At 45.4% G+C, this 27,887-nt stretch overlaps 1 protein-coding gene across 11 annotated transcripts in view; it reads left to right on the forward strand.

The window, feature by feature from the left end:
- Positions 1–27,887, forward strand: part of HYDIN (HYDIN axonemal central pair apparatus protein) — a 421,089-nt gene that overhangs the window by 326,281 nt on the left and 66,921 nt on the right. For all 11 annotated transcript variants that reach the window (XM_051847256.2, XM_051847253.2, XM_070062720.1 and 8 more), the window contains 7 exons: positions 1,820–1,979; positions 2,071–2,243; positions 10,718–10,916; positions 12,346–12,445; positions 14,342–14,441; positions 17,001–17,169; positions 17,665–17,903. In XM_051847256.2, the coding sequence (XP_051703216.2) occupies positions 1,820–1,979; positions 2,071–2,243; positions 10,718–10,916; positions 12,346–12,445; positions 14,342–14,441; positions 17,001–17,169; positions 17,665–17,903 (1,140 nt within the window). The remainder of the gene's footprint in view (positions 1–1,819; positions 1,980–2,070; positions 2,244–10,717; positions 10,917–12,345; positions 12,446–14,341; positions 14,442–17,000; positions 17,170–17,664; positions 17,904–27,887) is intronic.

Raw genomic sequence — 27,887 nt, forward strand, 5'->3', positions numbered from 1 at the left:
GTTCACTTCCTGGCTGCTCTGCTTCGAATCCAGCTCCCTGCTAATGCTCCTAGGAAAGCAGCAGATCATGACCCATGAACTTGGGTCCCTGCCAGGCAGGGAGTTGAGACAGAGAACTAACCTCTCCACCCTGTCTTCATTTAATCCAGCCTTCGCTGTGCTACAGAGAATGTTTGTTTTTGTGCTTCCTTGGTGGCCCTAGTGGCCCGTCTTTGTCCTCCACTCCCTTGTGACCCCTAGTTTATTTCCTGAGGTGCTGGTCTATGAAGCGAGGGTGAAGGTGAAGAAGCTTTGCTGGCGATGATGGAGAGGATCTTCAAGGCCCAGTAGAAAGGCTTGGGAGGGAGAAGGAGTGGGATCAGGTTGATGGACTTGTACAGACTGCAGTCCTGGCTGGGGCGGGGAGTCTGGGAAATGGCAGGTGTGTAGAGAGATGTGTGTTTGGGACAGCACTGTTATTAACTGGGATGTGAGGCTTCATCTAGGAGGAAGGTGATTATGGTGGACTAAAACAGGGTCCAGTACAACGGAGTATTGCCCATTTATTCCTTTCAACCCTGCTGAGGCTCAGTGCCCTCATCTGCACTGCCGTGTAGACAATCTGTAGACGTGCGTCCACGGAGCCGGGTGACACACCTGAAACCACGAGTGCCGCGCTGCGTGGTGGTGCTGATGAGTCAGACAGGAGGGCCCCCACCCTTTGGCAGTCCCTCACACACAGAATGCACCTCTCTGACTCCAGCATGGTCTGTCGTTCCCTCTCCTTCTGTCCTCTGTTATAGTCCATCCCTAGGGTTATCAGACTGTTTCTGACTTCCCAGCCTTTGCCATAATCTCCGATGATGGGCACCTTCACACCTGGTGCCTTCCCCTTTGCTTCCTTTTCTGTTCAGTTGCCATTGCCAATACCCACAGTTCTAGACTCTGTGGATCTCTCCCTAAGGGACGAGGAATGGAAACAGCCTCGTAATAGTGAGCAAAACCGAAGGAGTGCATGTCAGAACAGCAGTGTGCTGTGCAGATGTGGGAGGAAGGGGTGCACTGGGACGTCTGTAAGGTGGAGGTGCAATAACAAGCTAAGCAAACGGTCATCTCTCCTGGGGGCGTAAGCACATAGGAGGATACGTCTGCATCCTTCCCAGTTAACAATAATAGCAACTAGCGTTCAGTGGGCATTTGATATCTGCAGCCGTTCTAAGAGCTTCAGGCACACAGTCTCGCTTAATGCTCAGCAGTCTCAAGAGATATTATCAACCGGTGTTAGAGATGCAGAGGCCACAGCTGGGGCTGGTCAGGTGGCAGTATTCTCAGAGCCGAGTCTGCAGAGCTACAGGTCTCGTGTCCATGGCTGCCTTGCCGCTGCCTGAGCGTAAACAGCCCTTTTAAATTGCCTTGGAGCTCACAGTCTGCTCTCCCTCCTGAATTATTCAGTTGTCAAAACCACATCCCCGGCCGGCGCTGCGGCTCAATAGGCTAATCCTCTGCCTGCGGCGCCGGCACACCAGGTTCTAGTCCCAGTCGGGGCACCAGATTCTATCCCAGTTGCCCCTCTTCCAGGCCAGCTGTATGCTGTGGCCCAGGAGTGCAGTGGAGGATGGCCCAAGTGCTTGGTCCCTGCACCTGCATGGGAGACCAGGAGAAGCACCTGGCTCCTGGCTTCAGATCAGTGCAGTACACCGGCTGCAGCAGCCATTGGGGGGTGAACCAACAGCAAAGGAAGACCTTTCTCTCTGTCTCTCTCTCTCACTGTCCACTCTGCCTGTCAAAAAAAAAAAAAAAAAAAAAAAAAAACCACATCCACGTTTTTGTTCCCTTCCAGGTACAAGTCTTCCTTGTTCCCAGACAATGTGGAGACACTGACGATCCTCAACAATTCCCCCATGGTGGTGGAGGCATTCTTCTGTTTTCAGAACGACGTCAGAGCGAGCACCTACTTCCTGGAGCCCATCAACATGATTCTGAAACCCAGCGAGAAGCAGGTAAGCAGCTGCCCCAGGCAGGGCTTTCTCAGGGCGCCCAAGGCCGTGGCATCCTCGCCATAAATGTACTTTGTTTCGACTCTTCCATTAGACCCTAAACGTGTGGGCCTACCCTACCGCAGTGGGTACCTTTGAAGACAGCATTGTCTGCTGCATCAAGGAGAACCCCGAGCCCACCATCTTCAAACTAAGCTGCCAGGGAATCCGCCCAGAACTAGAACTGGAACCCAGGCAGTTACATTTTGACCGGCTCTTGCTGCACAGGTGAGAATTCTAGACTCCAGGACTACTACGTAATTCAAGGAACATTTAGTCCCATGGTGACCAACTCATTCTGGTTTACTCTGGGTTTTACTGGTTTTTGACTGAGAGTCACATCCTGGGAAACTCCTTGTTCCTGAGAAGACCAGGATGTTAGTCATCCCATTTAGTTCACAGGTTGCTAACTTGGGTTCAGTTGATGGACTTAAAATGAACTGGACCCCTCCAAGATCAGCTGCCCAAGTGGGTGCATCTTAGCATTCTTCTCAGAAGAACTAGCTTCCTTCTGATTCTCAAAGTAGCCATTACCTGAGAAGATCACAATTTGTGCTCTAGAAATTAGCATACAAAACTACAACTTACATATCCATTCACTGGAATTATAGAATCATTATTTACATATATTATACATATTTTACATAGGAATTACATTATTTTGCATACATTTCTGAGCTTCTGAGAGAGACTATCATTAGGATACGTATCAATGAGGCCTCTTCCCTAATAAATATTGATTAGTGGAAGGTGTAATAATTGAAGTAACCAGAAGTGCTTTTTCTGGTCTCTGTGGTGAGATCCAAATTAGACACATCTATAGATGTCAAGCAGGTGTAGTCCAAAGTCTTGCCAAAGTCTTGTAACTTTGGGGCCATCACTTAACCTCCCTTAAAATTCATTTTCTTTATAGGATACCTCAGATTAATAATATAAACTCCATCTATTTTACATGTTAGGTTAATAACCAAATAACAAAGCCAAGCAAGGGCAATGTATAGTAAGAGAAATAAAGAGAAATCTTGAAAGCAACTAGAGGAATATGAGTTATGTCTGACTTAACATCAGTAATGGAAGCCAGAAGACAAGGGAATGACATTGTCGATGTACTGGGAAAAAGTGTTATCAACCCAAAATTCTGTATCAAAAATATCTTTTAGAAATGAAGGTAAAATACCTTTCCAGGTAAACAAAACTAAGATAATTTATTGCCAGCATACATGCATTACAAAATATTCTTTTTTAAGATTTATTTATTTATTTGAAAGAGTTACACAGAGAGAGGAGGAGAGGCAGAGAGAGAGCGAGGTCTTCCATCCACTGGTTCACTCCCCAGATGACCGCAACAGCCTGAGCTACGCCAATCCGAAGCCAGGAGCCAGGTGCTTCTTCTGGGTTTCCCACACGGGTACAGGGGCCCAAGGACTTGGGCCATCCTCCAATGCTTTCCCAGGACACAGCAGAGAGGTGGATTGGAAGTGGAGCAGCTGGGCCTCAAACCTGCGCCCATGTGTGTGCCAGCTTAACCCGCTATGCCACAGCACTGGCCCCACAAAATATTCTAAAGGAAGGTCTTCGAACTAAAGGAAGTAACATCAGAAATCCTAAATTCAGAGCTATAGGATTTAATGAAGGGTATTGAAAATGTTAAATATGTGACTTAATATAAAATATTTCACTTTGCCTTTCTTGATTTACTTTCAAAGGTGATTAACTAAAGATATTAATATTGTGTTGTGGAATTTATATGTAGATAAATCTATGTGTGTACTTATGATATATATCAACAGTGCCTCATACAATGAGTGGTAGAGTATAAAAGGAATTACTACAAAAACAAGAATCTTACATCTTATATGAAATGATAGAATATCATTCTTTTTTTAAAAAAATTTATTTTATTTGAAAGAGTTACAGAGAGAGGTAGAAACAGAGAGAGAGGTCTTCCATCCACTGGTTCACTCCCCAGATGGCTGCAACGGCCAGAGCTGCACCAATCCAAAGCCAGGAGCCAGGAGCTGCTTCCGGGTCTCCCACACAGGTGCAGGGACTCAAGGACTTGGGCCGTCTTCTACTGCTTTCCCAGGCAGCAGCCGGGACTAGAGCCAGCACCCAGATGGGATGCCGGCGATTTGGGCCAGGACATTAACCCGCTGAGCCACAGCGCCAGCCCCTAGAATATCAATTCTAAAGTAGCCCCTGATAGGTTATGGATGTATATTGCAATCCATAGAGCAACTACTAAAATAAAAATAGCGCCATGCCATTGAGCTAGCACAAAGGAATGTATTCCTGAACCAGACCCACAGAAACAAGGTGTTTCCTAGTATCGAGCTTTGCTAGCAATTTCAAGGATATAAAAATCGTAAGGCAGAGATGAAGGAGAAGGCACCTGGAACATCCTTTAGGATTATGCAGATTCTTTCTCTCCATATCAGGCCCAGATAAATAGCTTGGCCTCTAAGTGAGGTTTGTGTGTGACTTCACTCAACAGGGAGAATTGGTTATGAAACATATTTAGATTGTATTACATTTTGTTTATTTATCTATTTATAAAGCAGGAGAGATAGACACAGAGGGCGACAGAGCTCTCTCGTCCGCTGGATTGTCACCTCAAAAATCTGGGCGTGGGCCAGGCCAAAGCTGGGAGCCAGGAACTCGACCCTCTGTCTCCCATGTGGTCTCCGTGAGCCATCACCTGCTGCTTCCCAGGGCGTGCATTAGCAGGAAGCTGGAAGTGAGAACAGGGCGAGGACTGAGACCCCAGCATTTCTGTGTGTGATGCAGGCATCCCCAGCAGTGTCTCAGTCACTGTGGCACGTGCCTGCAGCTGTAAGATTTTATATACAGGGCATCACCTGGGATCCATAAACCCAGTCCCAGAAACCCAGACTCCATACAAGTTTATTTACATAAGAAATCCTGAATCAGGAACATCCGGTTAACATCCTTCCAAGTGATGATTTGTCTCTTAGGAAATACCGTTAGTCTGTTTACTATCAGATCCAGTTAGCATGTTTACAAGGAGGTTAGACCAGGGTTCCTGCCTTCTTTTTCTGGGAGCATCTCCCCAGAATCAGGAAAGGAATGGATTATAAACCAGATGTAAAAACTCATCCACCCCAGAAACATAGCAAAAAAAGAAAAGCCAATAAAGGAATTAAAACAATATTTAAGAATATTTGATTAAACTAAAGAAAGGGAAGAAGAAAGACATGAAAAAGGATAGGACCAAAAAATTCCAGACAGAAGAGGGTTTTTTAAAGATTTATTGATTTATTTGAAAGGCAGAGTTACAGAGAGAGAAAAAGAGGCAGAGAGAGAGAGAGGTCTTCCATCTGCTGGTTCACTCCCCAGATGGCCATAACAGCCAGAGCTGTGCCAAGCTGAAGTCAGGAGCCAGGAGCTTCTTCTGGGTCTCCCACACAGGTGCAGGGACCCAAGGACTTGGGCCATCTTCTACTGCTTTCCCAGGCCATGGCAGAGATTGTATCAGAAGTAGAGTAGCCGAGACTCTGACCAGCGCCCATATGGGATACCTGCACTGCAAGTGGCGGCTTTAACACTACGCCACAGCGCTGGCCCCCAGAACAGATTTTTAAGACAAAAAATATTACCAAAGATTAAAAACAATGTATTTCATAATAGTATAAGGGTCAAATCGTAAGGAAGACATAATTATTTTTTAAATATTTTATTTATTTGAAAGAGTTATGGAGAGAGGGGGGGAGAGAGAGAGAGAGAGAGAGAGTGAGTGAGTCAGTCTTCTATCTGCTGATTCAGTCTCCAGATGGCCGCAACAGCCGGAGCTGTGCCGATCCGAAGCCAGGAGCCAGGAGCTCCTTCCGGGTCTCCCACGTGGGTGCAGGGATCCAAGGACTTGGGCTATCTTCTGCTGCTTTCCCAGGCCATAGCAGAGAGCTGGATGGGAAGAGGAGAAGCCAGGACTAGAACTAGCACCCATATGTGATCCTGGTGCTTCAGGCCAGGGCTTTAACCCACTGTGCCACAGCACCGGCCCCAAGAAGACATAATTATCAAAAATATATATATCCCGCCGGCACTGCAGCTCAATATGCTAATCCTCCGCCTGAGGCTCTGGCACACCGGGTTCTAGTTCCGGTCGGAGCACCAGATTCTGTCCTGGTCACTCCTCTTCCTGTCTAGCTCTCTGCTGTGGCCAGGGAGTGCAGTGGAGGATGGCCCAAGTGCTTGGGTCCTGCACCCCATGGGAGACCAGGAGAAGCACCTGGCTCCTGGCTTCAGATGAGCGCCAGCCGCAGTGGCCATTGGAGGGTGAGCCAACAGAGAAAGGAAGACCTTTCTCTCTGTCTCTCTCACTGTCCACTCTGCCTGTCAAAAAAAAAAAAATATATATATATATATATCCCCATAACAGAGCTCAAAAATACATAAGGCAAATACCAGTAAAACTAAAGAGACAACTAGATAAATTTGACATCATGGTTGGAAATATTAATATTCATTTCTGAATGCTTAAGAGGACTACTAATCAAAAAAACAAAGTAGTGATAAAAGGATCCGAGCAACTGTCAACTGCCTTGACCTAATGAAAGTGGCGAGCACACTAAGCAACTGTAGAATCATGCTTGTCTCAGGTGTACGTGGAGCATTCACTGTGGAGTGCTGAGCATCATAAAGCACGTCTCATTACATTTTACCTGCTTAGGGTAGGTGTTTAGCCTGGTTCCTAAGGTGCCCGCATACTACATCAGAGTACCTGAGTTCAGGTCCTGGCTCCAGCTCCTGACTCCAACTTCCTGCTGATTCAGGAAGCTCCGCTGCCCTGGGAGGCAACAGGTATGTTCCAGTTAATTGGATTCCTGACACCCACATGGGAAACCTGGATTGAGTTCCCAGCTCCCAGCCTTTTGGGTGCTAATCCAGTAGATGGGAACACACTCTGTCTCTCCCTCTCAAATAAATAAATACATAAATTTTTAAATGTTACTTAATTAAAATTATACAAATTGTATTTTCTGGCTGTAATGCAAATTATAAAATTATTGAATTATAGCCAGGCTTCTCAATTTCAGAGAAGGAAGATTCAAATATGAAGAGAGACTAGAGTGTAGCATATAACATTGAGTTGGAGCTGGAGGTATCAATATGAAGTCATTATTTTAATATTCAGCCATTTTTAATTAATGGACAGATATAGGATACACACAGATTTCCAGCTCTGTAAGCTGAGAGGACTTGGAGACAGTGAAACACCAGGAGCAGTAAGCACACCAACATTCATATCTTGACTTCGAAACATCATTCTCCACATAAAAGAAACAAAGCACCACATGATCGACTCTTTCCAAAGCTGGGACAAGAAAAATACAAGAAGCTCCAGATGAGCTGGACATTTTTGGTTTAGCCAGAAAGTAAAGAAGTTCTTACAGAATCACAGAGACCTAGCACAAGGACACATGTGCCAACCTGAAGGGCCCCCCGCTGGCTCAAATGACTGTCAAAATAAATGATGACTGTGATAATAAATGGATTGTAACCCATTAAATAAGACACCACTGGTGAATTATACGGATATAAAAAAGTAAATTAATGAATGAGTGCATGAAGGAGAATGGAATGCTCTTCTGGCCAGTGGAATACAAAATAACAAATACAGAAGGATTGATGGAGTTAGATTATGATCAACAGGTGGTAAAACTAGTGTGCAGACCTTTAACCAGGAATAAAGTATTTAGATAGTCCCAAAATTCCTCCCCCAAGTTAGTTACTAATTGTAACAGAAAAGATACTAAATCCACGTGGAGAAATCTGTTAAGAAGCACATTAAGCAAGTCATCAAGCCGACATCACTAATATTGGGGCAAGCAGATATCGTGGAACTCCTGATACAGTGCACTGAAAAGGATACAACAGCAACTCCCCGGTACTCCTGCCAGACGTGTAGATCCCAGATCTAGAACAGAGGAACAGCAGACAGACCCAGCTGAAGAAGCCTCCTGAAAACTGGCTGCCATGTAATCTTCAAAATGCCAAGGCTGAGAAAGCACAGAGAACAGCAGAAGAAAGTTTTCAGATTAAAGGAGACTAAAGAGACACGACAATTGAACAAAATGCATGAGCCTGGGTTGAATCCTTGACTGGGAAAAAAACTATTTGGAGAGCTGGCATTGTGGCATAGAGGGTAAAGCCTATGCCTGCAATGCCAGCAACCCACATGGGTGCTGGTTCAAGTCCCAGCTGTTGCACTTCCAATCCAGCTCCCTGATAATTTGCCTGGGAAAGCAATAGAAAATGGTCCAAGTGCTTGGGCCACTGCACCCACATGGGAAACCCAGATGAAGCTCCTGGTTCCTAGCTCAGCCCTGGTAGTTTCAGCCCTCTGGGGAGTGAACCAGCAGATGGAAGATAGCTCGCTCGCTCGCTCACTCTCGCTCTCTCTCTGTATTTCTGCCTTTCAAATAAATCTTGAAAAAAAAAAAAAGGTTGGAACAATGTTGAAATGTGAATATGGATTAGATAATAGTATCATATCAGAGTTAAATTCCCTGCATTTGGCCGGCGCCACGGCTCACTTGGCTAATCTTCCGCCTGCGGTGCCAGCACCCCGGATTCTAGTCCCGGTTGGGGCGCCAGATTCTGTCCCAGTTGCTCCTCTTCCAGTCCAGCTCTCTGCTGTGGCCCAGGATGGCAGTGGAGGATGGCCCAAGTGCTTGGGCCTTGCACCCGCATGGGAGACCAGGAGGAAGCACCTGGCCCCTGGCTTTGGATTGGTGTAGCGCGTCGGCCATAGCGACCATTTAGGGGGTGAACCAATGGAAAAGGAAGACCTTTCTCTGTCTTTCTCTCTCTCACTAACTCTGCCTGTCAAAAAAAAAATTCCCTACATTTAATAAGCACTCTTTTCCTTAGGAAATATGCACTGACATTTTTAAAGGTACGGAAGCAAAATATCTCCAATTGAATTTCAAAAGGTTGAGCCAGAGTCCAGCTCCAGCAGGTCCAGGGGTTCCTGAAAGTGTAAGAGGTGTCGGCATAGGGAGGAATGAGAAACACTCACAGCAAGGCTGAGGGCATGGCTCCGATGAGAGAGTACCAGACTTTATTTTTATACCCTAAGTTACATCCGCTGTTCATTTTATGCATTCTTTGCTGTTCTCATAAATTCTGCAAATGTCCACTCATTAGTGATCCTTACAGAGGTAATGATTTTTCCTTATGATAACAAAGTCTGTTTCCCATCCGCTTTAAACCATTGACCTTGTATTACATGTAACCCCTCCCTAATCCTGATTTCCATGGCCATGTAACAATTTCTTTGATTTTAAAGGTTTACTTAATATTTGAGATACAATAGAACAGAGACTCAAAGTGATGCTAAATTATATAATAATCGATTACAAAAAACATAGTGGTTATTTTGCAAAGAATCAGAACATCTACTTACAACAATTGATTACAAAGATTGGAACATATACCTTTTAGTTTAACTCTGCTAGTAACCATTAGCACCCTGCTCAAACAAACCCATTCATTATGCATGTCCTTTCCATAACCCTTCACAACTGTTTAATTTTAGTAACTCATTTAAGACGCTCCTTAATTTTGATAATTACTTTATGTTCTTTCCACCAGGCCACACAAACTAAGGTATTTACCACTGTTTGTATTTCTCCCAGCGACTTAAATTGCTAATTCTCATTTACAAGTCATTAGTCTATGATAAGACGTACTCTCAAGTGGATTATATCAGGAGACTGAAGACCTTCCCCAAGGTCCCTCTTATCCCTGAATCAGGTCTAACTACATACCATATGCCCTACAGTTTGGAGTTCCCTCTAGGCTTTTACTGCAGATAACTGAAGCATCAGAAGGGGTTGGATTACTCTAGGAGGATCTAGTCCATCAAGCAGCTCAACTGTCAGTGGTCGTTTTGAGCAGAGGTTGTCTCTCACAGATTTCCAAGAATATAGTGATCATCAGTGAGATCCCCAGGAAACTCCGGGTTTTTGCATCAGTAAATCTAAAACCACTGCAGCTTGTCCTTCTCACGCCCTGCGGAGACAGACCTGCTGTGACCTTGTCAGACAGCCAAAGATGCCTTGGCCTCTTCAGGTTCGGGGGGGGGGGGGGGGCGGGTACTGTGGATGGTGGAAGGGAATGTACAAAGCAAAGCAGGCAAACATAAGCACTGGCAAATCTGGATAAAGAATAGGGTTCTTCAAGAGGCTTCCATAGTCTTGGCAGCTCATGACAAGAGCCTCAGGTGATTACTGACATCATAAATAAGAATGTCAATTGCTAAATCAACAACGGGAGTCACTGTGCACTTATTCCCCATCTAGGATTTCTGTCCTTAATGTGTTGTACTATGTGAATTAACAGTAAAACTAGTATTCAAACAGGTGGTTATGGGGGGAAAAAACCACTATAATCCAAAAGTTGTACTTTCGAAATTTATATTTATTAAATAAAAGTTTTCTTAAAAAAAAATAGAGTTCTTACAGCTTTGCTCTAAGTTTTTATGTTGCATTGTTCACTTTGGGATAATTTAGGCTAAATTATATGTGAAAAAAATAAGATTCATAAAAATTAGTCCAGCCCCCTTAAACTAAGAGATCTAAAGAAAACAGAAAAGAAGGGTTAATAAGTTTGTGAACACCCACACGTGAAAGAGGAACTGTGATTCTAAAACTGACCGTTTCTTTTGGTCTGTGCAGAAAAGAGTCCAAGGTGGTGCTTCTCCGCAACACCATGCCCCTGCCTGTGGCCTGGCGGATCACCAGCCTGGAGCACCTGGGCGAGGACTTCACCGTGTCCATGACGCAGGGCATCATCCCGCCCAGGGCGGAGTACGGCCTGCACGTGTACTTCCAGCCCTCCAAGCCTGTCAACATCAAGAAGGCCATCCGGCTGGAGGTGAGGCTTCACACAGCCACACGCTCCGTCACACGCATGTGTGCACACTGGGCTCCCGTGCGCGCATGCACACCCACACACACAGCCAGGTCTGCTTTTTATGTGCTCCCATTTGATCCCTGTTTGAAATCCATCAGCCACATCCCAGTGTCAAGGACAGCACTCAGTGTGGAATGAATGAATGATGTGCCTAAACCTAGGTAAGCATTGACTCCTGATTTCACACCCTGAACAGTCACCTGTAAGACTCCCATCTTAGTAAATGTCACCCTCCCTCCAACCCCACTGCTCGCAGTAGACACTTTGGAGTTGCTTTTCCCCGACAGCCACCCCTCCAAGCTTTACTGGTTCTAGGTCCCAGTGTGCCTCCTTCCCATCGACTGCACCTTCTACACTGCCACCACCACCCTGGTCAGGCAGCCTGTGGCAGCTCTCAGCTGGACTTCTGCAGAGGCTTCCCAGCTGCCACCCCTCTTCCTACTCTCCTCAAGAGTCCCTGGTAATCTTTGCCACACCAGCGAGGTCTGGTTACCCTCGTCTGATGCACTTTGCTGGATGCCCACCACAGTCAGAATCAAGCACAGGGTCCTCCCTGGCCTCCAGTCCTGCCTGCCTCAGCCAGGAGCTTCGCCCAGGCCATCTTCCCCTGCTTTCCCAGATGCAATAGCAGGGAGCTGGATAGAAGTGGAGCAGGCAGGTCTCAAACCAGCACCCATATGGAATGCCAGCGTCACAGGCAAAGGCTTAACCTGCTATACCACAATGCCAGCCCCCAATTAATTCTGATTTTAAGAAAAGACCCCATAGGGCTGGTGCTGTGGCATAGTGGTTAAAGCTGCCACCTGCACTGCCAGCATCCAGCTGCTCTACTTCAATCCAGCTCTCTGCTATGGCCTGGGAAAGCAGTAGAAGATGGCCCAAGTCCTTGGGCCCCTGCACCCATGTGGGAGACTCAGAAGAAGCTCCTGGCTCCTGGCTTTAGATCAATGCAGCCTAGGCTGTTAGCCATTTGGGGAGGGAACCAGCAGATCAAAGACCTTTCCCTCTGTCTCTCCCTCTCTCTATCTGTTACTCTGTCTCTCAAGTAAATAAATAAAATTTTTTTAAAAAAGGTTAATGGAAAAATGTAATTAAAAGGTTCATTTTTAAAAGAATATAGTGACAATCATGGAAATAATTGAAACCCAGAGAAAAGGACAAAGCAGGGCTGCTGCTGTTGTCCCCAATCCAACTTTGTCTGCACCAGCATTCCCCAGAGGGAGTTATGGGGGGGCGATCATTCTACCAGTGCTCACTGAAAGTAAACAACCTGTGGTGGACCATGCTGCTAAAACACTCCCTACCGGGTCCCCCTGTGACTCCCACACATGTTCCGTGGGTCAGGCCTCACGGGTCTCTCCCTGGCTGAGGAGCTGTCTCACCCTTCCAGGTTCTAGACGCAGAAAACCTTGTTGGTGTCGTTCAGATTGAAAACATCCTGATCTTCGCCGAATCCTATGACATCGCCTTGGACATCACCTTCCCCCGAGGTTGGTCGAGCCCTTGGAAGAAGGGGGAATGAGAAGTTGTCTCGTTTTGTGCACTTGACTTCTGGTGGGCTGTTAGCACTGGAGAGGGGCTGGTGGGGATGAGGACAGTTGCGATCAATAGCAAGGCAAGCCCCACGTTGGGCTCAGCCAGCATTACCGCAGGTTGTAATTTCTCCAGCTGGAGACAGCAAGAGGGTGGGCATCAACATGCAGCTTGCAGAGCCCTTCCCCGAGAAGTCCCTTGGGAGTAAGCAGCTCGCCTCCTGCCCCGACCAGTTTCCTACCACTGCCCTTAACAGATTGCTAGGAGCTCTCTGCCTTACAACAGCATACTTACGGTCAGGTAGTTCTGCAGATCACAAGTCTAAAATGGGTCTTGCTAGGCTGACATCACAGCAGCAGCAGGACTGTGTGCCTCTCTGGAAACTGAGGGGAGACCCCACTGCTTTCCCTTCCCAGCTCCTCATGGCCTCCCACACTGCTTTGCTTCATCCACCTTCAGAGTCAGCAATGTGAGGCCACATCCTTCTTACACTGCCATCTCTCTGGGTCACCCACTTCTGCCTCCTCTTCTGCTTCCGAGGCTCCTTGCAGTAATTATGTCAGGCGCACCTGGATGGCCTGAGTTGTTCTCTCTGTTTTAAGCACAGTTGAGTAGCAACCTTAATTCCATCTGCTACCCTAATTGTCCTTGCCTTGTAAGGTGGTTCACTCACACGTTCCAGGGCTTGGTCTGGCTGTCTGGCTGGGGGTGGGTTGTCTGTCTGCACTTACCCTGGTACCTGGGTTACACGTCTCCCTTGAGTACTCTGTTTTCCGTTATCCCTCCTCTGCCTGATTGGTTTCCTTCTCAACACGATTCACAAAATGTTAGAGCTATGTACTAGCTTAAATGTCATTTGTCTGATGTGCATAGATCTTCATCACATAATTATTTGTTAAGAATGAGATGCTGGAGGTAACCTAAATGTCTCCGCAGAATGGAATTATATTACTGTGGATTGTTGTCAGTTATGGAATAGCCATATCAAGGACTATTATACAGTCCCTAAGATCACAATTATAAGGAGTTTTTAATTACTTGGGGAGTAATATCTCAATTCTGTAAATTGCACACTTTATACAATATTTTTTAAAATACTGGAAGTTTTGGGGTGTGCATTTGCTCTAGCGGTTAAGACGCCCATGTGTTCATTCCCCAGCACTGGCTCCTGGCTCCAGCCTCCTGCTAGTGCAGACCCTGAGAGGCAGTGGTGATGCCTGAGTGACTGGGTCCATGCCGCCTACCTGAAAGACCTAGACTGAGTCCCTGTCCGCTGGACTGAGCGTGGCCCAGCCCTGGCTATTTTGTGGAGCCAACCAGCCAGTGGGAGAGTCTCTCCCTCTCCTTCTCCCTCTCCTCCTCCCCCTCCCTCTCCCTCCCTTCCCCCTTCCCTTCCCCTTCCCTTCCCCCTTCCCTTCCTCCTCCCCCCTCCCTTCCTCCTCCCCCTCTCCCTTCCACCTTCCCTTCCTCCTCCCCCTCTCCCTATCCCTCTCTCCCCCTCTCCCCATCTCCCCCTCTCCTCCTCTCCCTCTCCCTCTCCATCTCTCCCTGTCAGAGAAATAAATAATATAAAACCTTGAAAGTTTTAGCTGGCAGTCGACATGAAAGGATGATAATCCTAGGATGGGATCCAGAGTGAGGCTGCACAGCCCCCAGCTGAGCTGGGTACAAAAGCAGCGTCTATTGATTGTCAAGACCCAATTGCAAGAGGCTTTTCTAGCCACAGTACTTCCCAAAATAAATTCTCTTGAAGAGTCACCATGGGTTTTCCATGTGAACCTCAGCGGAACACTCCCCTGCTGCTCATTCCTGTCCCCGCTCACCCCACCTCATCCTGGCTCTGGCCTCTGCAGGAGCTGAAGGAGGACTGGACTTTGGCATAGTCAAGGTCATGGAGGAGGTGAAGCAGCCTCTACAACTGAAGAACCGTGGGAAATACGAGATCATGTTCAGGTAATGCAAATCCCGCCATTGTGCACGTGGCCATCCGCAGCCACTCACGTGAGAAGGGTCGTGACTGGGAATTTGTTTAAATCGATCAGGGAAGTCAATCAGAACCATCCCTGCTTGCTTTTTTTTTTTTTTTTTGCCTCCTTTAGTTTCAAAGGAATGAAACCCCACGTGCTCAGAGAGTAGAGATTATCACCCTGCTCTCAACACCCACAGCCTGTCAGCGACCTTTGAGGTCTGGGGATGGAGGGGAAGACTGGAGGGAAGAGGCTGGGAAGGGACCTACAGGAGTGGAGGGAGAGACTGTAGGGAAGAGGATGGAAGGGGACCCTACAGGGATAGTGGGGGAGACTGGAGGGAAGAGGCTGGGAGGGGACCTACAGGAGTGGAGGGAGAGACTGCAGGGAAGAGGCTGGGAGGGGATCTACAGGAGTGGAGGGGGAGACTGGAGGGAAGAGGCTGGGAGGGGACCTACAGGAGTGGAGGGGGAGACTGGAGGGAAGAGGCTGGGAGGGGACCTACAGGAGTGGAGGGAGAGACTGGAGGGAAGAGGCTGGAAGGGGATCTACAGGAGTGGAGGGGGAGACTGGAGAGAAGAGGATGGAAGGGGACCCTACAGGAGTGGAGGGAGAGACTGGAGGGAAGAGGCTGGAAGGGGATCTACAGGAGTGGAGGGGGAGACTGGAGGGAAGAAGCTGGGAGGGCACCCTACAGGGGTAGAGGGGGAGACTGAAGGGAAGAGGCTGGGAGGAGACTCTACAAGGGTGGAGGGAGACTGGAGGGAAGAGGCTGGGAGGGGACCTACAGGAGTAGAGGGAGAGACTGGAGGGAAGAAGCTGGGAGGGCACCCTACAGGGGTAGAGGGAGACTGGAGGTGAGGGGCCTGGCATCTCTGTTCTACAAGTTGCCTTTCTACCTAAGATTTCATGGGAAAAAGGGTTCTCTGATTTTTAAAAAAAAATTTATTTATATTTATTTGTTTGTTTATAATTTTAAGAACCACAGTAGTGTAGATTCCAAATATCAGTTTTGTAGATTACATATAGTTCCACCTTGTGTTCATCCCTTGGAATTAAAAATGAAAAACCAGGGGAGCATGCGTGTAGCCTAACAGTTAGGATGTCCATCTGCACCATTGAAGTGCCTGGATCTGGCTCCTGACTCCAGCTTCCTGCTAATGACCCTGGGCAGCTGTGGCACTGGCTCAAGTGTTAGGGTTCCCTCTTGCCCTAGCCCAGCCCTAGCCATTGAAGGCATTCGGGAAGTGAACCACTGGATGGCAGCACTCTCACTCTCTCTGCCTCTCAAACAAGTAAATATAAACATAAATGAAACTAAGCTAAATAAGGGAGCTCCCTCTGAAAGGAGAGTGTAGTGCAGAGTGGTGGGGGCGGGGGAGCTGTTGCTCAGGCGATGTCACACAGCCCTCCTGACAGTGCCAGCACTCAGCCAGCTGATTTCTTTGAAAGGACGTCCGTCTCCTAGGAGAATTGCGGTGCACAAAAAGGGACTTCCCCCTTTCAGACTGGAAAGAAATTCAGAGACTTCATGACACTTTCATTTTAGCTGGAAGAAATTACAGCTAAGTGAGGTCAGGTTCAGCACTCCCATTGGTTAGAAGTGACGAAACTGTAAATTGAAATAATGAATGCAAGTGACAGGCAAACATACCCCAGGAAAATCCAGTGTCCCTTTGGGAATTAATGCTAAATGCCGTCTTCCACACTTGGGAATCTGGGTTTAGTTTATGACAAGGGCTTTAGCCCTGCTCTTTTTGGTTGCCTGGGGCGGGGTCACCCTGGGGTTGGAGAAGCTGATGGGGGTGGGTGGTAGTTGAAAGAATGTTCAGGGAAGTGAGGGAGCACAGGCACCCCACATGCAGCAGTCAAACTCTCTCTCTCTCCTTCTTGTTGGAAAAAAGGAACATGGTGTAGTCCATGCTCCAGGGAAAAGGGAGGCACTGGAGCAGAGCTTGAGCCCAGCCGGCAGACACGGGGGCGACATTTGCCCTCCTGACTCCAGGGGTGCAGGATTTCCTTGCATCTGGCCCAGTCCTCCTGCCATTCCCATGAGTTAGCTTCACGCTGAGGGTCCCACCTCACCCCCAGAAAGCCCTAGACCGTCCTTTGCCTTGGTCATTTGTCTTCTGCCGCCCACCCACTGTCTCTCCTTAGACCCCCTGGCTTCCCTGCCGCTGTTCCCTGCGTGTGCTGCCTTCAGTCAGAGAGAGAGGAAGAGAGAGACGGTGGGGGTGGGGGGATGGCGAGATGGAAGGGAGGGAGAAGTTAGTTGGTGCTGCCCAGTATCACGTGTCCCTGTTGGAGAGAGCTTTTCGGCAAGGGCACCTCCTTACTGTGGGATCAAGGGCGGCCATCTTTGCTTTGAGCATCGGTGGGCAGATCCTGGCTAAGGAGGGAAAGTCACAGCACACAAATGCGGTGGACGCCGCTGAGCACATCAGTTGACCAGGGCGGGAGACGTGGCAGGCATCCAATGTAGTCTCCCCACTAGCATCCTGGGCTCCCTGGACAGGGAATTCAGGCGTTTGTTGTTGCCTTTCAGCTTTTCCGTGGACTCCTCGGGGATTTCAGTGACCAACTTAAATTCCATGATCTCTGTCCAACCCAAAAAGGGCTCGCTGACCATAACAGAAAAGCCCACAAATGTGCAGGTGTTCTTTTGTGCGAAAAAGGAAGTAAAGATCGAGCACCAGCCTGTTCTGCGCTGTCAGGTGAGAGGCCTCTGGGAGGAGCTACCTCAGGCAGGACAGGGGCTTCCTGGAGAGAAGAAGGGACATGGTCTAGTCCATGCTGCAGGGGGCAGAGTGAGGCAGACAGGGTACTCCAGGGTTTGGTCCCAACCAGCAGGTGCAGGTGGATGGGTCAGGTGCCGGTGTTCCGTGGCCTCAGAAATAAGAGCAAGAGAGAAAATATGCCCCCAGGTCTTGAGGGAGCATCAGAGACCAGGAACTGAATTCTGTCATCACGTGCAAGAGCTGTCGGGGAATTGAAAACAGGAGGCAAAGCTGGCCGTGTTGACCCTTGGCTAACGCACAGTGTGCTCTGTGTTGGCGTTTGCTGATACTGCTGTGGGCACACCAGTATGAAGAGAGTAGAACCAAGAACCTGGCTGCCTCTCGAAGATGGGAATGGGGCACGAAATGGACAATCATGGGAATTTCATGGCCCTTCCGGTAGCTGACAACTTCCCAACCTTCTTCTCCTAGATTGTGGAGCCCAATATTGCAGATGGAGGTGAGATCATCGCCAACATCCCAATTAAGTTTTCCGTGAATGCAGTGTACTCCAAGTACAACATCAGCCCCTCGTCCATCATCAACTTTGGGGCCTTGATCTGCGGCACACGTAAAAGCACCACGTTCACCATAGAAAACCAAGGCATCATTGACTTCAAGTACGCCCTGTACAGGCTGACAGGGGAGAACCCCACTCATCAGAAGAAAGCGTAAGGCAAAGATTTACTTAACTCATGTCACTCCCTGGTGAATCAGTGCTTTATATTTTACTTAGAGCTTTCATACTTTTATCTAAGTTCACTGGATTCTCTTTTGTGAGGATAAAACTAAGAGTTTATTTTTTTTTAAGTTTTTTTATTGACTTTAAAGGCAGAGCAACACAGAGGGTAAGAGAGAAGTCATGCATCCATTTTTCTCTCCCCAAATGCCTGCAGCAGCTGGGGCTGGTACAAACTGAAGCCAGAAGCCGGAAACCCCATCTGGATCTCCCACATGAGTTGCAGGGACCGAAGTACTTGAGCCGTCCTTGCTGCCTCCCAAGGTGTCCATTAGCAGGAAGCTGGATTGGAAGCAGAGGCAGGACTCAATCTCAGGCACTCAGACATGGAATGTGGGTATCCCAGGCAGCACCTCAACCGTGCTGTGCCACAATGCCCCACCTTAAACTAGGGTTTAGAAATGGCTCACTCAGAGGTGGGCATTTGGCCTAGTAATTAATAAGACATCATTTTATACATCACACCCCCTATCAGGGTGTGTGGGTTACAGGGCCATGCTCCAGCATCCAGCCTCCTGGGAGGCAGCAGGTGATGGCTCAAGTACGTGGGTCCCTGCCTCCACTGTGGGAGACCTAGCTTGAGTTCCTGGATCCTGGATTCAGCTTGGCCCAGCCCAGACTATTGCAGGCATTTGCAGAATGAACCAGCGGAGGGGAGATCTCTCTCTCTCTCTCTCGCTCTCTCGCTCTCTCTCTGTTTCTCTGCTTCATAACATATAAAAATAAATGAATTCTTATTTAATTTTTAAATTTTTATGGAAATGCATATCCTGAAAAAACATGGATGGATTTCATTTTTTTAAGATTTATTTATTTGAAAGAGTTACACAGAGAGAGAAGGAGAAGCAGAGAAAAGAGAGAGAGAGGTCTTCCATCCACTGGTTCACTCCTCAGTTGGCTGCAACAGCTGAAGCTGTGCCAATCTGAAGCCAGGAGCCAGGAACTTCTTCCAGGTCTCTCACGCAGGTACAGGGGCCCAAGGACATGGGCCATCTTCTACTGATTTCCCAGGCCATAGCAGAGAGCTGGCTTGGAAGTGGAGCAGCCAGGACTCGAATTGTGCCCATATGGGATGCCAGCACTGAAGGTGGCAGCTTTACCCACTATGCCACAGTGCCAGCCCCAGATTTCATTTTTTGATATCCAAAATAAACTTATCTTTTAATTCTATTTTTCTACAAATTGTCGTTCTAACATCAAAACTCTGTGTTCTTCAAAAGGTGGCTGTCAGTCAGTCCATCAAAAATAATTTACTTTTTCAGTGCTTTGGATTTCCATTGGATTGTCAGATTACTTTTAGGCAAATCAGGGCTGGTTTTACAAATTCCTGAAGTATTTTTGACTTTCCAATGAATTGTTTAAATCGGATGTGCATTTTTACAGTGCTCATAATTGTTTTTATTTTTTTTGGTTATCATTTTCTATTTGGGGATATTTTGAACCTATTAAGAATTTGGGGAGAGCAGCAAGATGGCAGAATAGGAAGGGAGCACACTGATAGTCTGGGAAGAGACAGTTTAATAAAAGTGGAGATACTGCAGGTTCAAGGAAGAGTAGGGAAGAAACAGCAGAGGAAACTCTTCCGGAACTAGTGATTCACAGTGGACCTGCGTGGAGAGCGTGGGAGCCCACAGTTCGGGACACCAGCAGCAGAATCAACACACCAGCACTGGAACGCGAGGTGAGCCGAACCTCAATAGCCTGAGACACCGGTGGGCAAGCGGAAAGAGGAGACTAGAGGGAATGAGGCTTGAAACCCTGTGGGGAAAAGTTCACCAGGCTAACTAGAGGAGAGAGGAAAAAAAAAGTGACCGATAGGGACAAGAGTTTCTCTCTCTCTGCTCACCTCTCAAAGGCAAGCAAGACAAAGAGCAGGCGCCATCTTGGACATACGTCATAAGCAGGGCGACCTCAGGTCTGCACCGGCCCTCAGCCTAGCAGAAAAACCTGACTCTGGCAGGGGTGAAATAACAGGAGATTAGGACCTAGTGAATGTGTGGTGCTAATGAACTGAGACTGTGAAAACAGAGATGGTGGGGGAGAGAACTCACAGAATTCACGTGAGTACTCTCCAGAGACGCTACAATTCAGTAACCTTGGCAACCCAGTGGAAGACTGCAGGAGAATTTGAGCCCACACTGAGGGCAGAACAGATTCCCTGTGTGGTCCTTGGGAAAGAGCTTCTGATCTCTGGCTCCTGTGGGTATATCATTCACCTGCTAACTACCTCCAATTCCGCTCAGCTGTGCAGAATTACTTCCCTTTTTGAATCAAAAAAAAAGAGAGAGAGAGATGTACCATGCCTAACCTGGGAGTGTCACCTTTGGCACACCCTTAACCCTGAGAAACCAAACAGAGCTCTCAGGCCACACCCATCTCAAGCCTCTAAGGGTCCATCAAAAGCAGACAGTCCACTTAATACAGTCATAGTATAACAAGAAAAAACACCACAGTTAGGGAAGAAGAATCCAAAGATATCTCCACAATGCCAAGCAACAAATGCAAAAACCGAGGAAACAAGAACAAGGAAGACATTATGACACCCCCAAATGAACAAGACACCCCAAGCCAAGATTATGAAATTGATGAGATGGAAGAAATGCAAGATATGGATTTCAAAAAATTTATGATAATAACAATTAGAAGTTTTCAAAAACAAATGCTTGAGGTACGGAATTCCTTACTGGACAGGATAGAAAATCTCCTTCCAGAAAATGAAATCTTAAGGAGGAATCAAAATGAAACGCATAAACTAGTAGAACAGGAAAGTGTGATAGTGAAGATAAATCAAAATGAAATGAAGAACTCAATAGATCAAATGACAAACACATTAGAGAGCCTTAAAAACAGAGTCAGTGAAACAGAAGAGAGCATATTGGACTTAGAAGACAGAGCACAGGAAAGGATACAGTCAGACCAAAGAAAAGAAGAGGAAATTAGAAATCTAAAAAATATTGTTGGGAATCTACAGGATACTATTAAAAAACCCAACATTCGGGTTCTAGGAGTTTCTGAAGGCATGGACAGAGAGAAAGGATTAGAAGGCCTTTTTAGTGAGATACTTGCCGAGAACTTCCTGGGTTTGGAGAAGGACAGAGACATCCTAGTACAGGAAGCTCATAGAACCCCTAGTAAACAGGACCAAAAGAAATCCTCACCACGACACGTTGTAATCAAACTCACCACAGTGAAACATAAAGAAAAGATCGTAAAATGTGCAAGAGAGAAACATCAGATTACTCTCAGAGGATCTCCAATTAGACTCACAGCAAACTTCTCATCGGAAACCCTACAAGCTAGAAGGGAATGGCGAGACATAGCCCAGGTACTAAGAGAGAAAAACTGCCAGCCCAGAATATTATATCCTGCAAAACTCTCATTTGTGAATGAAAGTGAAGTAAAGACCTTTCATAGCAAACAGAAATTGAAAGAATTTGTCGCCACTCGTCCAGTCCTGCAAAAGATGCTTAAAGATGTGTTACACACAGAAACACAGAAACACGGTCATCAATATGAAAGAAGGTAAAGGAAGGAAACCTCACAGCAAAAGATAACAGGGAATTCAAAGCATATATTAGAAATATCTTAGGCAAATGGCAGGGCAAAGTTACTACTTAGCAATAGTCACAAAGAACGTTAATGGCCTGAACTGTCCAGTTAAAAGACACCGATTGGCTGATTGGGTTAAGGAACAAAACCCATCTATTTGCTGCTTACAAGAAACACATCTTTCCAACAAAGATCCATACAGATTGAAAGTGAAAGGCTGGAAAAAGATATACCATGCCAACAGAAATGAAAAAAGAGCAGGCGTAGCCATCTTAATATCGGACAACATAAACTTTAACACAAAAACTGTTAAGAGAGACAAAGAAGGGCACTACATAATGATTAAGGGATCAATTCAACAGGAAGATATAACGATTATCAATGTATATGCACCTAATTACAGGGCACTGGTTTATTTAAAAGATTTGTTAAGGGAATTAAAGGGAGACTTAGACCCCAATACAATAGTACTGGGGGACTTCAATACTCCACTCTCAGAAATAGACAGATCAACAGGACAGAAGATCAACAAGGAGACAGTAGATTTAAACGACGCTGTAGCCCAAATGGATCTAACAGATATCTACAGAACTTTTCATCCTACACATAAAGTATTTACATTCTTCTCAGCAGTACATGGAACCTTCTCTAGGATTGACCACATACTAAGCCATAAAGCAAGTCTCAGCAAATTCAAAAGAATTAGAATCATACAATGCAGCATCTCAGACCATAAAGGAATGAAGTTGGAAATTAGCAACTCAGGAATCCCTAGAGCATACGCAAACACATGGAGATTGAACAATATGCTCCTGAATGAACAATGGGTCATAGAAGAAATTAAAAGAGAAATCATAATTTTTTGGAAGTAAATGAGGATAACAGCACAACATACCAAAACTTATGGGATGCAGCAAAAGCAGTGTCAAGAGGAAGGTTTATATCAATAGGTGCCTACATCAAGAAATTGGAATGGCACCAAATAGATGAGCTTTCAATTCATCTCAAGGATCTAGAAAATCTGCAGCAAACTAGACCCAAATCTAGTAGGAGAAGAGAAATACTTAAAATCAGAGAAGAAATCAACAGGATTGAATCCAAAAAAAATTACAAAAAAATCAGCCAAACAAGGAGCTGATTTTTTGAAAAAATAAACAAAATTGACACAATGTTGGCCCAACTAACCAAAAAAAGAAAAGACCCAAATCAATAAAATTAGAGATGAAAAAGGAAACGTAACAACAGACACTACAGAAATAAAAAGAATCATCAGAAATTACTACAAGGACTTGTATGCCAGCAAACAGGGAAATCTATCAGAAATGGATAGATTCCTGGACACATGCAACCTACCTAAATTGAATCAGGAACACATAGAAAACCTAAACAGACCCATAACTGAGACAGAAATTGAAACAGTAATAAAGGCCCTCCCAACAAAGAAAAGCCCAGAATCAGATGGATTCACTGCTGAATTCTACCAGACATTTAAAGAAGAACTAACTCCAATTCTTCTCAAACTATTCAGAACAATCGAAAAAGAAGGAATCCTCCCAAATTCTTTCTATGAAGCCAGCATCACCTTAATGCCTAAGCCAGGAAAAGATGCAGCATTGAAAGAGAATTACAGACCAATATCCCTGATGAACATAGATGCAAAAATCCTCAAAAAAAAATCTGGCCAATAGAAAGCAACAACACATCAGAAAGATCATCCACCCAGACCAAGTGGGATTTATCCCTGGTATGCAGAGATGGTTCAATGTGCACAAAACAATCAATGTGATACACCACATTAACAGACTGCAGAAGAAAAGCCATATGATTATCTCAATAGACACAGAGAAAGCATTTGATAAAATACAACACCCTTTCATGATGAAAACTCTAAGAAAACTGGGTATGGAAGGAACATTCCTCAACACAATCAAAGCAATTTATGAAAAACTCACAGCCAACATCCTATTGAATGGGGAAAAGTTGGAAGCATTAACACTGAGATCTGGTACCAGACAGGGATGCTTACTCTCACCACTGCTATTCAATATAGTTCTGGAAGTTTTAGCCAGAGCTATTAGGCAAGAAAAAGAAATTAAAGGGATACAAATTGGGAAGGCAGAACTCAAACTATCCCTCTTTGCAGATGATATGATTCTTTATTTAGGGGATCCAAAGAACTCCACTAAGAGACTATTGGAACTCATAGAAGAGTTTGGCAAAGTAGCAGGATATAAAATCATTGCACAAAAATCAACAGCCTTTGTATACACAGGCAATGCCACGGCTGAGGAAGAGCTTCTAAGATCAATCCCATTCACAATAGCTACAAAAACAATCAAATACTTTGGAATAAACTTAACCAAGGATGTTAAAGATCTCTATGATGAAAATTACAAAACCTTAAAGAAAGAAATAGAAGAGGATACCAAAAAATGGAAAAATCTTCCATGCTCATGGATTGGAAGAATCAATATCATCAAAATGTCCATTCTCCCAAAAGCAATTTACAGATTCAATGCAATACTAATCAAAATACCGAAGACATTCTTATCATATCTGGAAAAAATGATGCTGAAATTCATATGGAGACACAGGAGACCTCGAATAGCTAAAGCAATCTTGTACAACAAAAACAAAGCCGGAGGCATCACAATACCAGATTTCAGGACATACTACAGAGCAGTTATTATCAAAACAGCATGGTACTGGTACAGAAACAGATGGATAGACCAATGGAACAGAATAGAAACACCAGAAATCAATCCAAACATCTACAGCCAACTTATATTTGATCAAGGATCTAAAACCAATTCCTGGAGTAAGGACAGTCTATTCAATAAATGGTGCTGGGAAAACTGGATTTCCACGTGCAGAATCATGAAGCAAGACCCCTACCTTTCACCTTACACAAAAATTCACTCAACATGGATTGAAGACTTAAATCTACTACCTGAAACCATCAAATTATTAGAGAGCATTGGATAAACCCTGCAAGATATAGGTACCAGCAAAGACTTCCTAGAAAAGACCCTGGAGGCGCAAGCAGTCAAAGCCAAAATTAACTATTGGGATTGTATCAAATTGAGAAGTTTCTGTTCTGCAAAAGAAACAGGAGAGTGAAGAGGCAACCGACTGAATGGGAAAAAATATTTGCAAACTACGCAACAGATAAAGGGTTGATAACCAGAATCTACAAAGAAATCAAGAAACTCCATAATATCAAAACAAACAACCCACTTAAGAGGGTCCAAGGATCTCAGTAGACATTTTTCAAAAGAGGAAATCCAAATGGGCAACAAGACACATGAAAAAATGTTCAAGATCACTAGCAATCAGGGAAATGCAAATCAAAACCACAATGAGGTTTCACCTCACCCCCGTTAGAATGGCTCACATTCAGAAATCTACCAACAATAGATGCTGACGAGGATGTGGGGAAAAAGGGACACTAACCCACTGTTGGTGGGAATGCAGACTGGTCAAGCCACTATGGAAGTCAGTCTGGAGATTCCTCAGAAACCTGAATATAACCCTACCATACAACCCAGCCATCCCACTCCTTGGAATTTACCCAAAGGAAATTAAATTGGCAAAAAAAAAAAGCTGTCTGCACCTTAATGTTTATTGCAGCTCAATTCACAATAGCTAAGACCTGGAACAACCCAAATGCCAATCAGCAGTAGACTGGATAAAGAAATTATGGGACATGTACTCTATAGAATACTATACAGCAGTCAAAAACAATGAAATCCGGTCATTTGCAATAATCTGGAAAACATTATGCTGAGTGAATTAAGCCAGTCCCAAAGGGACAAATATCATATGTTCTCCCTGATCAGCGGCAACTAACTGAGCAACAAAGGGGAAACCTATTGAAGTGAAATGGACACTATGAGAAACAGTGACTTGATCAGCTCTTGTCCTGACTGTTGATGTACAATGTAATACTTTATCGATTTTAGTTTTGTTTTGTTTTGTTCTAGTACTATTGGTTGAACTCTGTAATTAACACACAATTATTCTTAGGTGTTTAAATTTTAACTGAAAAGTGATCCCTGTTAAATATAAGAGTGGGAATAAGAGAGGGAGGAGATGTACAATCTGGGACATGCTCAATCGGACTTGCCCCAAATGGTGGAGTTAGAAACATGCCGGGGGATTCCAATACAATCCCATCAAGGTGGCATGTACCAATGCCATCTCACTAGTCCAAGTGATCAATTTCAGTTCACAGTTGATCACACTGATAGGTCTAAGAGTCAAAGGGATCACACAAACAAGACTAGTGTCTGCTAATACTAACTGATAGAATCAAAAAGGGAGAGAACGATCCATTATGGGAAGCGGGATACACAGCAGATTTCCTGAATAGCACTCTGGCCTCAGAATCAGCCCTTAAGGCATTCGGATATGGCTGAAGAGCCCATAAGAGTATTTTAGGCATGGAAAGCCAAGACACTCTGGAAAAAAAAAAAAAAGACCTAAATGAAAGATCTCTGCGAGTGAGATCCCAGTGGCAAAAACAGCGCCATCAAAGAAGGAGGTACCTTTCTCTGAAGGGAGGAGAGAACTTCCACTTTGACTATGACCCTGTCGAAGTAAGATCAAAGTCAGAGAACTCAAAAGGCTTCCATAGCCTTGGCAACTCATGACTAGAGCCTAGGTAGATTACTGACGCCATAAACAAGAGTGTCAAATTGTTAAGTCAACAACAGGAGTCACTGTGTACTTACTTCTCATGTGGGATCTGTCCTTAATGTGTTGTCCAATGTGAAGTAATGCTATAATTAGTACTGAAACAGTATTTTACACTTTGTGTTTCTGTGTGGGTGCAAACTGATGAAATCTTAACTTAATATATACTAAATCGATCTTATGTATATAAAGATAATTGAAAAATGAATCTTGATGTGAATGGAATGGGAGAGGGAGCGGGAGATGGGAGGGGTGCGGGTGGGAGGGAAGTTATGGGGGGGGAAGCCATTGTAATCCATAAACTGTACTTTGGAAATTTATATTTACTAAATAAAAAGTAAAATAAAAAAAATAAAAAGAATTTGGGGGGTCCAGAGCTGTGGTGGAGTGGGTAAAGCTGCCACCTGCAGTGTAGGCATCCCATATGGGCGCTGGTTCAAGTCTCAACTACTCCACTTCCAATCCAGCTCACTGCTATGGTCTGGGAAAGCAGTAGAAGATGGCCCAAGTCCTTGGGCCCCTGCACCTGCATGGGAGACTTGGAAGAAGCTCCTGGCTTCAGAGCAGCACAGCTCCTGCCGTTGCTGCCATCTGAGGAATGAACCAGCAGATGGAAGATTTTCCCTCTCCCTCTCCCTCCTTCCCTTCCTCCCTCCCTTCCTCCCTCCCTGTAACTCTGCCTTTCAAATAAACAAATAAATATTTAAAAAATAAAGAATCTGTTGCGGCGCCGGCACACCGGGTTCTAGTCCCGGTTGGGGCGCCGGATTCTGTCCCGGTCGCCCCTCTTCCAGGCCAGCTCTCTGCTATGGCCAGGGAGTGCAGTGGAGGATGGCCCAGGTGCTTGGGCCCTGCACCCCATGGGAGACCAGGAAAAAGCACCTGGCTCCTGGCTCCTGCCAGGATCAGCGCGGTGCGCCGGCTGCAGCGGCGGCCATTGGAGGGTGAACCAACGGCAAAGGAAGACCTTCCTCTCTCTGTCTCTCTCTCACTGTCCACTCTGCCTGTCAAAAAAAAAAAAAAAAAAAAAAAAAAAAAAAAATAAAGAATCTGGGGTGCCAATATTGTGGCATGGAGGAGTAAGATGCCTCCTACAATGCCAGCATTCCATAAGGGCACCTGTTTGAGTCCCAGCTGCTCCACTTCCAATCCAGCTCACTGCTATGGCCTGGGAAAGCAGTAGAAGATGACCCAAGTCTTGGACCCCTACTCCCACATGGGAGACCTGGATGAAGCTCCTGGCTGTGGCTCCAGCCTGGTCCAGCCTTGGCTTTTGTGGCCATTTGGGGAGTGAACTAGCAGATGGAAGATCTCTCTGTATCTCTTTCTCTTTCTCTTTCTCTTTCTCTTTCTCTTTCTCTCTCTCTCTCTCTCTCTCTCTCTCTAACTCTGCCCTTCAAATAAATAAAATAAATCTTAAAAAAAAGATTTTGGGATGAAACTGGCTAAAGTGTGTCTCTTCCAAATTTAGTTTTAATGTAATTTTTTGTAATTTATAATTTGTAATATTTATAATAATTAAAATTTAATTCTGTTTTACTAAATTATTTAAATTTATTTTTCATTTTAGCCTACACAAAAAAAGGATAAACATCATTCTCTCTTGTCATTAAGCAAGTGAATACTAAATATGTAAAATTCTCAGAAGTTCCAGATATACCTCATATCTATT

Source organism: Oryctolagus cuniculus, chromosome 18 (assembly GCF_964237555.1).
Source record: "Oryctolagus cuniculus chromosome 18, mOryCun1.1, whole genome shotgun sequence".
NCBI lineage: Eukaryota > Metazoa > Chordata > Mammalia > Lagomorpha > Leporidae > Oryctolagus > Oryctolagus cuniculus.